General features: G+C 40.9%; 1 protein-coding gene across 2 annotated transcripts in view; it reads left to right on the top strand.

Annotated features, from left to right (window-relative positions):
• Positions 1-10,518, top strand: part of SLC4A8 (solute carrier family 4 member 8) — an 84,932-nt gene extending 74,414 nt beyond the window's left edge. For both annotated transcript variants that reach the window (XM_032284688.1, XM_032284681.1), the window contains 3 exons: positions 3,494-3,585; positions 5,285-5,380; positions 7,162-10,518. In XM_032284688.1, the coding sequence (XP_032140579.1) occupies positions 3,494-3,585; positions 5,285-5,380; positions 7,162-7,174 (201 nt within the window). In that variant the 3' untranslated portion in view covers positions 7,175-10,518. The remainder of the gene's footprint in view (positions 1-3,493; positions 3,586-5,284; positions 5,381-7,161) is intronic.
• The last annotated feature ends 1,956 nt before the right edge of the window (positions 10,519-12,474 follow it).

The following is a 12,474-nucleotide window of genomic DNA, read 5'->3' as shown; positions in this document are numbered from 1 at the left end:
ATATCTTTCTAGGCAGTAAGATTATGCATTTTTTATTAATTTCCTTCTTTCTTCCATATTTATTGAATCCTTAGTTTGTTGTCACTGTTCCAGACACAGTAGTATACACAGCAAGAGTCCCTGACCGACCCCATGGAGCTTACATTCTCATGGAGGAGACACCATAAACAAAGAAATAAATATATATTTGTTTTCTTGGTTATAGTGCTATACTTTTACATATATATATATATATATATATATAACTTTAGGTAGTGATATGCTTTAAGAAGGTAGGAGTGAGGGAGTTACTTTGTTTAGGGTGATTAGAGATGACACTTTTGAGGAGACATCTGAGCAGAGACTGAATAAAGTGAGAAGCAAATCACGAGAATATCTGGGAGTAAGAACATTCCAGGCCAGGAGTACAGAAAACACAAAGGTCTTGAAGGGAAGAATGAGCTTGGTGTGTTTGAGGAACGCCAAGACATCTAGTAAGGCTGGAAGGGACAGAGTGGTAGCAGGGAGACCAGCTAGGAGGCTGGCAGCAGCTCAAGCAAAAGGGAAGGTGGCTTAGGCTAAGGAGAGGTGCTGAAAGTGGCTGAATTGGGTACTTGTTTGAAGATAGAGCTGACAGTTTTACTAATGATGGTGGGTATGAGTGAAAGAGGAATCAAGTATGACTCTTAGATTTTTGGACTGAACAACCAAATGAATGATTGTGCTATTTATTAAGATGAGGAAGACCAAGGAGAACAGCAGGTTTAGGAGGAAAATCAAGAGATCTCCTTTGGATGTTAAGTTCGAGGTGGCTGTTAGACATTACATTCCTTATTTTTCAAAATTCCTGAAGTAAGCACATATTTGTTAACACCTGTGTTACTTTATAAAATTATTTTAAAAGCTAAATAAAAGAAAAAGATGAAGACTTGTCCCCTAAAATTTCTCCACCTCATATCCAACATTTATGTTCATTTCTTTATGTTTTCAGTTTTTTTAACATAGTTTTCATATAACTATGATAATTATATAATTGTGAGTTCATATATATAGCACATATATATTCTGATTTTTCCCCTCAACCTGATTTCATAAGACACTTTCATGTTTCTATTTGTCTATATCATGATCATGTTTTTTAGATGGAGGTATAATGTTCTATAGTATTATCTCATATTTAATTTCAATATTTTTGTTAAAATTTTTAGTTGTTTTAGGTTTTATTATTAATTATATTCCTTTAAACATCTTTGTACAGATAGCTTTTTCTCTGTAATTATTTTCTTCAAATTAGTGGGATTATTTTCTAAGAAAACATTTTATTATGGATTTCTAAAAAAATGTTATTTTAGATTCAGGGCCTGTGCAGGTTTGTTACATGGATGTATTGAGTTATGCTGAGCTTTGGGCTTCTAATGATCCTGTCAGTCACCCAAGTAGTGAACATAGTACCTGACAACCCTTCCCCTGTCTCCCGCCTTTTGGAATCCATTGTTTTTTGCTCCCATCTTTGTGTCCATGTGTACCCAATGTTTAGCTCCCCCTTACAAATGAAAACATGCATTATTTGGTTTTCTGTTCCCACATCAGTTCACTTAGGGTAATGGCCTCCAGCTGCATCCACGTTGCTGCAAAAGACATGGTTTTGTTCTCTTTATGGCTGTGTAGTATTCCATGGTGTATATGTACTACAGTTTCTTTATTCAATCCACCATTGATGGACACGTGGGTTGATTCTATTTCTTTGCTGTTGTTAATAGTGCTGCAATACATATATGAGTGCAGATGTCTTTCTGATAGAACAATTTATTTTCCTTTGGGCGTATACCAAGTACTGGGATTGCTGTGTCTAACGCTAGTTCTATTTTTAGTTCTTTGAGAAATCTCCAAACTGCTTTCCACAGGGGCTGAACTAATTTGCATTCCCACCAACAGTGTAGAAGTGCTCCTTTTTCTCTATGACCATGCCAATGTCTGTTATTTTTTGACTTTTTAATAATAGTCATTCTGACTGATGTGAGATGGAGTCTCTTTGTGGTTTTGATTTGCATCTTTGATGATGAATGATGTTGAGCATTTTTTCATGTTTGTGGGCCATGTGTATGTCTTCTTTTAAGAAGTGTCTGTTCATATCCTTTGCCCTTTCACTTCTATGTATTAATAACACCCAGGCTGAGTCCAACAAAGAACGCAATCCCAACTACAATAGCCACAAAGAAATGAAATACCTAGGAATATACCTAATCAAGAATGTGAAAGATCTCTACAAGGATAACTATAAAACACTGCTGAAAGAAATCAGAGATAATTCTCTGAAAAAGAAATAATCTCTGATTTCCCTCAGCAGTGTGTTGTTTGTTCATTTGTTTTGAGATGGAGTCTTGCTTTGTTGCCCAGGCTGGAGCGCAGTGGTGTGATCTCAGTTCACTGCAACTTCCTGCTTCTGGTTTTGAGCGATCTTCCTGTCTCAGTCTTCTGAGTAGCTGGGATTACAGTGCCTTCCATCATGCCTGGCTAATTTTTGTATTTTTATTAGAGATGAGGTTTTGCCATGTTGACTAGGCTGGTCTCGAACTCCTGATCTGAAGTAATTGATCTGCCTGCCTCGGCCTCCCAAAGTGCTGGGGTTAAGGCATGAGCCACCGTGCCAGACCTCTTTTTTTTTTTTTTTTTTTTTTTTGAGACAGTGTCTCACTGTGTCACCCAGGCTGGAGTACAGTAGCATGATCTTAGCTCACTGCAGCCTCTGCCTCCTGGGTTCAAGCGATTCTCCTGCTTCAGCCTCCTGAGTAGCTGGGACTACAGATGTGTACCACCATGCCAAGCTAATTTATGTATTCTTAGTAGAGACGGGGTTTCACCATATTGGCCAGGCTGGTCTTGAACTCCTGACCTCATGATCCGCCTGCCTCAGCTTCCCAAAGTGCTGTGATTACAGGTTTGGGTCACCGCACCCGGCCAGCCTGACCTTTCAGCAGTGTTTTGTAGTTCTCTTTGTAGAGATCTTTTACCTTATGGATTATTTTAAACCTACAATAGTAGAAAGGAAAGACTTCTTATTGTTAATAATTTGGTTATTTGGATTAGCATCCAAAGAAGAGCCATATATTGCAATTGGTTGATATCTTTCTTAAATCTTTTTAGGTGTTCCCTTTCCATTTTTTTTTTTTAAATTGAAGAAACCTCTAGGATTTCTCGCCATTTATATTTTGCTAAATATGTTCCTTCCCTTGGTGTCATTTAAAATGTTTTTCTCTCCTCTATATTTGTAGTAAATTGGTCATTAGATCTAGAGATTTATCAGATTGACTTTTTTTTTTAATACAATTTCACATGTATAAATATCTGGTTGTCTCTCATTTTGTGATAACTCAAATCTACGAAAGAAACTAATTATATTCTTTATAATAAATGTGAAATGAAATTAGGTAGAAACTGTGGTGGTAGAAGAATGGGCTGGTGAACTTACAGTCTTACTTGGTCCAAGATATAATTATGTTTCTTTTTCTTCCAGGAGGCTGAGAAAATGTTAGAAATTGGGGGAGACAAGTTCCCCTTAGAGAGGAGGAAGTTACTAAGTAGTCCTGGAAAGAACAACAGTTGCAGGTAAAACTTTCAAACACCAAGGAGTTTACTTTTTTGGTTATTCTATAGGTGTTCTGGCTTTGTGGTGGTGGCAATGTCACAAATGCAGCTCTAGCATAAAGGGCTAAACATTCAGCCTCCCAGTTCCACCCTGTGAAAATACCTTTTCCATCTCATTATTTATCGAATACCTGCTATATACCAGGTACTATATCAAGTTCTGGGAATCACAAGGAGAAGAGAGGTAAGAAAACCAATGTACTGAGTGCCTCCTTTGTGCTGGGATTGTGCTAGAAGTTTTACTTATGTGTTGTCAGTTAACTTGTACTGATATGAATATCACTATCCGCATTTGTACAGGTGAAGAAACTAAGTCTTAAAGGGTTTTAGGTAATTTTATCCAAAGTTATAATGAAGCTGAGTAGAAAGATTTGGATTCAAACCCCCTGGTCCTTCTTCTATTCCTTAAACCAGTGTTCGTTTGCCTTTCTTTGCCACCTTCCAAAGATGAAAAGGATGTGGTCTTTATTTCCAGAGAGTTCTCAGCCTGGTGGGCATGAAATTCCAATGCTTGGGCAAGCTTTTGGGGATAGGCTGAAATAGTCAATGTTAGCTTGGCTTGTGGCATCTATAGTCCTGGGAGCAAGGAGGAATTGAACTGGGATCATGAAAATTCCTTACTTCTGCCAACGATTTTAGCCACTTTCTCCATCAAACCTATTCATCATCACAAATGACAGGAAGCTTAATTGGTACATTTGTAGTTTTACTCCTGGAGTCTTGTTTCTGAGTTGGAAGAGGTATACATAAGCTGAAAAGCCTAGCAGTCAAGAAGGGGCAGAAAAGGAAGAGAGCAGGATATCTGGGTCATTCAGATCCTGAAAAATTTACTGCTGAATCATTGAGTTCATTGTGGCTTATACTGTGGGGGAAATTAGGACAGTCTTTTTCTTAATAATAGTCTTGGTTCTTAATAAACTTTCTAGAGTTTGTTTTGAAAGGAGCCATGGGCTTTGAATTATCTGGTGGCAAAGTAGGAACCATGTTTCCTTTTTAACAGGATGCTGCCTCTTCTTTTGTCATTTTAGAAGGAGATAATCTGGCTTGCAGAAAACGTCAAACTACTCTGTCTCTAGGAAACCAAGAGCTGGGTTCAAGGTCTTGATTCTCTACTTGCTGTTGTTTGACCTTGGATAGTCACTTAGCTCCGAGAGCTTTCATTTCTGCACCTTCCAGATGAGGATGTTAATAAACTCTGTTGCTGTGATAGTTAAGATATTAGGAAAGTCCTAATGAACTACGAATAGAAGAGATTTGGCTGTGTATATGGGAAAATGAATGAAAAGTGCCTGGCACACAGCAAGTGCTCAGTAAGTGGTAGTTCCTGATGCTTCACTGTTGATAACATAGCATTGTCATCAGCATCTCCAATGAGGCCTTTCAGAGGAGTGCACAACTGGGGATAGGATTGGCTGCCACCTGGCACAACAGCCCAGCCTTCAGCACCACGTCATGGGTCACCTTGCCTCTTCCCATTCTGCACCTCAGTGGCTGCAGAAGAAAGATCAGACTCCATCTTGTTCCCAGAGTTCCTGAGAGCTGTTGGCTGGATGGTCTCAAACCCCATCTTTTCCCTTCTGGTAGGGCAGTGATCATTATAGACTGTGCTATGTATTTTACTTGTATGTCTGACATTCACTGTCCTAATCATTGATTTCAGATGTGACCCGTCTGAGATTAATATATCTGATGAAATGCCTAAAACCACAGTCTGGAAAGCTCTCAGTATGAATTCTGGAAATGCAAAGGAAAAGAGGTAAAGAGAACTGTAACATCTGATTTTTATTTATTTCTGGCTTTTGACAATGGCAATATTGAAGGTAAAATGTGTTTTAGTTGTAAAATGGAATTTTTCTAATAAATAGCACTTCCAGGAACTACCGCTAATCCCATAAGAATATCTATAAGCCAGTTGGGCATGGTGGCTCACACCTGTAATCCCAGCACTTTGGGAGGCCAAGGCGGGCGGATCATGAGATCAAGAGATTGAGACCATCCTGGCCAACATGGTGAAACCCTGTCTGTACTAAAAATACAAAAATTAGCTGGGCATGGTGGCAGGCACCTGTAGTCCCAGCTACTTGGGAGGCTGAGGCAGGAGAATCGCTTGAACCTGGGAGATGGAGGATGTAGTGAGCTGAGATCGCACTACTGCACTTCAGCCTGGCAACAGAGTGAGACTCCATCTCAAAACAAACAAACAAACCAACAACAACAACAAAAAAACAGCTATAAGCCTTAAAAAAGTAAAAATGTTTTCTAAATATTTGGTCAGGGTATTTTTTTAAGCAGCCTGTTTACACAAGTCCAAAGTCAGGATAGGATTATTTTGGCATATAAATTTGCTTTGCCCGTTGATTTCCTTTAATCTTCTTTCTAGTCTCATTTCAGAATCTAAAGGGCATGTCTCTGGTTACTGCAACCACACAAACAAGAAAATTGCTAAAATATTCAGATAGTGTTGATAGTACTGATACATTCTTTAACCTATTTAACTTGTTATATATGAGAAATATATTTGAAATGTTAAATTGTAACTTTTATCTTTCTTTTTTTGTTTATTTGAGACAATCACTCTCTGTCTCCCAGGCTGGAGTGCAATAGCATAATCTCCGCTCACTGTAACCTCTGCCATGTGGCCTCAAGCAATTCTTCTGCCTCAGCCTCCCAAGTAGCTGGGAGTACAGGTGCATGTCACCCCCACCGGCTTATTTTTGTATTTTTTTAGAGATGAGGATTTTACTGTGTTGCCCAGGCTTGTCTGGAACACCTGGACTCAAATGATTCTCCCTCTTTGGCCTCCCAAAATGCTGGGATTACAGGCATGAGCCACCGCACCCAGCCATAACTGATTTTCTGTTTTGAAACCAAATACAGTATATCATTTGCTAATAGCATAGATCAACCTTAATCAGATTAATGAAGACAATGGAAGAGCTTGAGGCATTTTTGCCTGCATTGAGGTAGGCTGTATGCCCAAATTTCTTGAATAATTTAGTCCAAATACCATTTAAGTATATGTAAATAACTGAACACAAAATCTGAAGCCTTCTTAAAGTCAACTTTTCTAGTTAAAAAAAAAAAAGCTAGGAGTCAGGAGACCTAGTCTTTCTATTAATTCCATGTATAACTTGGCAGACCACTGTTTCTGGCATTCAGTTTACTCAGCAGGAAAATGGAGATAATAATAACTAACTGCCTCACTCCTGAGGCTGCTCTGAGGAGAGATTGAAATGCATTGAGAAGTCACAGCCACCAGTGGGTGGTAGTGGTGATTTATGTCTTCATGGAATGGGTTAAAATGAATCTCTGCTGAATGTGAGTGAAATATAGAATCTTGTTTCCTTCAGAGGAAAATCCAGGCAGCTGTCGAAATGTATAACGCACATGGTTATTTTTAGTTGAGAACTAGTCTACTTGTAAATGAACTTAAAATATAGCCAGATCCAAATTGTGGTGACATCTTCAAAGTATTGTGTTAAAAGGAGGAATGAATCATATGTTCCCTTTTCGTCTAATTGTAACACTTTTATTCAGTCTCTTCAACTAAGAGTCTTTGCTGGGATGGAAGATTTGGGCCGTGTGGTGCCTCAGGGAAGTTCTGGGTTACAGAGAAAATGGTGAGTCTCTCAGAGAAGAAGCAAGACCAAGTCTGGCCCTGTCCTTGGTCATCTCAAAGCCATGCTGAAGCATTCAGTTATTCTTCGTGTGCACTGGAGGGCATCCAGCTATCCCCATACCAGCAACCAGTCGCCAGAAGTGAATGTGGAAGCAGAAGACCACTTCCTGTTGGTTCTTCTCCTCTTCTTCCTTCTTTTTCTCTTTAGAATGGCCACCATTGAAGACCTAGCTTCCCATTTTCCAGACATTTTCTCTGAAATTTTCTGCTGGCCTGCCAAGCCATATGGATTCATTTTGCCACTGAGGAGTCCTTCAGTGAGGTCCCTTTTCCTAAAGGATGGAGTGCGGAGTAGGAGGGGAATAGAGAAGAAACTCTCTCTGGCTCTCCAGTGTTTTTAGTGTCTGAGGCTCCTAGGCAGCCCTGGGCCTTGATTTGATTACCTCCCCTGGGGGATGCTGGTCAGACCCAGAGGTTGTCAGGAGGTCGGCTACCAGGAAGATCCATGATCTGGGCATTGGCAGTGCCTGCTACCACAGCCAGGAAGATGCCTCTGACCTGGGTGCATCTCCATCACTCCCTAGCAGCAGCCTGCATAACTGGCAAGAACCTTGGATGATAGAAGGGCCAAGAAGGGACATTTGAGTTGTTTCGCGTAGATAGGAAAAGAATCTGGGGAAAATCAATAGTAGGTGAGGATGAACAGCTTCTCTTGGTTTTCAGTGAGAATAGAGTGAGAGATTGAGCTTAGATTGCAACAGAAGGAATTAGTTTAGATACCAGCCTGAAGATTTGTCATAGTGTCTGCTTTCTAGATATCTGGGAAAGATTTGGTAATAGTGTTTGTGAATAGAAAGGAGGATGTGATGTTTTTATTGCCCATTTTGCGGGACTGTTTGACTTCTTGCTGCTGTCTCTTGAGGATATATTCCAATTCCATCCTGGCGCGATCCAAGTGCTTACGTACTGTCTCCTTAGCTGCCTTAGTAGTAAATGATCATCAGTTCAATGGACCAAAATCACCTTCAGCCATGTGGTTTCTTCATCATCATGGATTTCTTTTGGTTGGCAAACATTCTGGTTCTGAGATGCAAAAAGTCACACTGGGAAATTAACTGTAAGTGGTGAAATTAGTTTTGGTATTTAATTTAAAACTACATTTATGGTTTTCTCTTCTATGTTACAATGAATGTAAAGTATTTGGGATCCAGTGCTTATAAACCTTTCCCTCCTTTGTGCACAGAATGTAACTAGCAAGCCCATCAGCACCCAGAGAATCCTATCACGTTAGTTTCCCATCTTGAAAAATCTTTGTACAGTGGGAAGTACCCTGATGTGTTTTTCTTTATTAGGTGAAGGATTGGTTATATCAGTTTATTGAATTTTGCATTCCTTAAACTCTTAAAATATACTAATGTATTCTAGTCTTACTCTAAATACCATTGATATTAAGGGAATTCTGCATTTCTTTCATATTCCCTATCTCATAGGGCCACAATTATTTTAATACAGAGAAGATTTTCAAAATATTTAACAACTGGTACAGGACAGATGCCAACCACTCAGAAGGGATGCCTGCTGTAAACAAGCAGTATGTATGGTTGTACCAATGCCTATTGGCTGAACGGTATGCTACTTTCAGATATTAAAATGATGTCCCTTTGAATCGTGATTGTTCCTGGTTTGTCTTATTTCTATCACAAGGATGTTTTGGGGACAGCCTTAGCTTCCTTTCATATATATATATATATATATATATATATATATATATGTATATATATATATGGTGCAGACAGGATAGGGCATGATTATTTGAGCTATATGGGCATTAAAATCTCCATGAGCCAAAGCTTCACATTTTATCACTTTAGGGTAACTGTAATAATTGTACTCATTTACCTACCTAATTGGGAAAAATTAAAAGGCAGCCTGTCAGTAGGATAAGCTTTCTTGCAGACTTTTCCCTTGTCCCTCTGACTGCTTCCTTGAACTTGCCTCTTTTTCATCTTCATTGTTCCCTGAGAATATCCCCACTTTCTTGCTCTATCTTGCCCCTCCTATCTTTTCCTGCCACCTCTGTGTGGGGAAGTTGATGACCATTTCACCTCTTCCCCTAGCCTTAGCGCAGCTGTAAGGAGTGTATCAAAACTGGGTAACAGTATCACTCAGAAGAATGCCTCTCCTAATACACTCATGTCTTGTGCTGCCTGACTGCTGTAGGGGAGGAGCCTTCATTAACTCTGTGTAGTGCAGGTACAGAACCATGTGTGCACTTTTGGGTACTTCTTGAGCCAGACCCTCCCAGATCACTGCACCTTAAGAATGTGAGCTACTTTTTAAAAAATGTGGTTTGGTGTGTTGTTGAGGTAAACTTGATGGGGAACTGTGAGTGAAGATGGGAAGGGATTGGGTGGTTTTGCCATGAGGTGATGGCTGGGGTTGGCGCTAATGGTTTGCATGATCCTGGCTCCATGGGTGTGGTGCTCGGTAGCCTTGGTATAGTTGCAGGTCACCTTTGTGCATGGTGGTTACCAGTCACTCTAGGGATTGTAGGTCCCAACAGTGTTTCGGCAGCCTGCACAGCTGGTACGAGGACAGCTGGAGGAGGGTCTCATATCCCTGCAAGTGATACAGGACAAAGCTTCCCAACAGGAGGTGTCCCTTGCATGGCTCTTGAATGCACGGGTGATATATCAGTTTGAAGTTTCTTGACCTGTCCATCAAGGATCTTGAATTTTTTCTCAGTTGTGCTTGCTAATGCGTCGAAGGCCAAGTGCACTGCATCAAATTTGCTGTCTGTAAGATGCTAAAGTCCTTTGATCAATCCAGTGTTTCAGTTAGTTCTCTACTGACATCAGACTTGGCTTTGTCCCCTCTCTTTCTTTTCATTCAAGAGACTTTAAGGGTAAACCCTTCAGTTGAAACTGTCTTGGAAGTGCAGGCCTCCTCCTGTGTGGCTAACGAAAGAGACGGCACCAGGATCTTTCATGGCAAGTGCTCAAGGGGTATGGGTGGTTTTGTGTAGTCCGGTCCTTTTGAACGTGGTGATTTCCTGTCATCCTCATGGTCTGACATTGCTTTTCACTGGAAACTGGTTGTAGCCTTTGACTCATTAGCTGATTGTTGGATCTCTGTGAGGTTTGATTTTTTTTTTTTTAATCCAGGGGTCCCTATGGACCGTTGCCTGTTGCAAATGATAGTGATTCTCTTCTTCTTTTTCTTTGTCTCTAAGAGTTGCCTGGACGATTTCATGGATCACTCCACATGATTGCAGAATTTCCCATTGCTCATCTGTAAATGTTGATTAGCTAACCTGTCTGAGCTTTCGGCAGATGCATCCTTGAGCTTAGTTTCAGGAATTCCTTCTGGAATTGGTTTTCCTTGGTAGTAATTTCTCATGGTGGAGCTTGTTTCTGAGGCATGGTACAGTGCTGTGGAGGCAAGGCAAGGCTGTCGTAGTGATTTTCATAGCATCTGGAGACAAATTGCCTTCGCGTGGGGAAACCACACGGGACTGATGGCATCTCTGAATTTGGGGATTTCATCAGTTACCCCTGGAATCAAAATGGGTGCAGTGTCAAAATCTTTTTTATTTTTTGAGACAGAGTCTTGCTCTGTCACCCAGGCAGGAGTGCAGTGGTGCAATCTCGGTTAACTGCAACATCTGCCCCTGGGTTCAAGTGATTCTTCTGCCTCAGCCTCTCAAGTAGCTGGGACTACAGGTGCCTACCACCACGCCCAGCTAATTTTTGTGTTTTTAGTAGAGACGGGATTTCACCATATTGGCCAGGCTGGTCACGAACTCCTGACCTTGTGATCCACCCGTCTCAGTCTCCCAGAGTGCTGGGATTACAGGTGTGAGCCACCACGCCCAGCCTGAAATCTTTAAGAAAGTTATTTATTGCCACAAGTGTTGTCATCTGTGACTCATGAGCCACTAGATGAACCTGAACCATTAGTGGCTGTCCAGATCCTCCAACTTTTTGAGACAGTATTCTAATCAGGGTTTTATGACACCAAGTTATCCCACCATTTTTGCAACATAGGCAGAAACATCAAGCTGCAGGTAATTGATTTGTGTGTCACTGATTCCTGGAGCAGCTTTGAATGCATTAAATCTGTTTTTAGCAGACCTTGCACAAGAGTTATCTCTCAAAATATCTGTAAAGAGCAATAAGAATCTGTAGTGTTGCATGATACAATCCAAGCCTGTGAGTTGCATCATCAGGGATTGTCAGAATTTTATGTCTGTTCCATATCCTGCTGGTAACCAGCTTATTGACTTTCCATCAGGTTGGCTTAGATGTTCATCAACAGGAAATTGTTGCCATAATGATGGTATGATGCTGCACACAGTTGCTGCGCACATGGTTAGCATGGTATGGCGGTGCTGCACATGATCACTGTACAGAATTAACAAGGCTGGAACATGGCCTCTGCTGTAGGGGGCATGGCACATGCAACTCATGCTGGAATTAGTAGGAAGCTTTCCTCAATGGATATGGAGACTGATGCGTGCTCCATGTCTTGAGGGGGCCTGTCTTGGTTTCCTTTGGCAGGGTCTATTAGCTACTTTTGAAGGCTATACCAACCTTTTTAGGCCATTAAATTTTTCTCAAACAATAGCCAGCCTCATTTCTGCTTCACCTCTGTGGTAGGAACCATTCTCTATTCTTACACCCTCCTCTTTGCCAACTCCCACCAACCACCCAACCCGAGTCCTGGCTGCTTTCTTGCTTAGGTCTGTGGCTGGTGATAATGGCACCAGAGTCAAGGTGGGCAGTGTTTGGGGTAGGAAATGAGTAGAGGTGAAGCAGCAGCAGTGAGTGTGTGTGTGTGTGTGTGTGTGTGCACACACACATTTGCATGTGTATTTGTTGACAAATGAGAGTATAGCCATAAGATTTCATTGTTACTTCTAGTCTTTGTGCACCTAGCGGGAGGAACATTAAAAAAATATGGCCATTTTTCCATCTAGGGGGTGCCCATCTCAGACTTCTCTGATAAGAGTAGTTTGAGGACAAATACAGATTAGTCTATGGAAAAAGATGTTTAAACTCAGCATGAAGGAGGAACAAATTTCAGAGTGGAAAGCAAGACAGGTAGTTATGTGATTTCCATGCCTACATTTGCTTGGCCAGGGAAGTGGTCCACCTCTTTCATGACAGTGGGAGATTTCAGAAACAGTTTGAGTTTTGGCAGGCCAATGCTCTGATAGGCTGGTGTAGAGA

This window comes from Sapajus apella, unplaced genomic scaffold, assembly GCF_009761245.1.
Source record: "Sapajus apella isolate SASKATOON/1434 unplaced genomic scaffold, GSC_monkey_1.0 scaffold2, whole genome shotgun sequence".
In the NCBI taxonomy this organism is placed as follows: Eukaryota; Metazoa; Chordata; class Mammalia; order Primates; family Cebidae; genus Sapajus; species Sapajus apella.
This window is presented reverse-complemented; position numbering and strand designations above follow the sequence as displayed.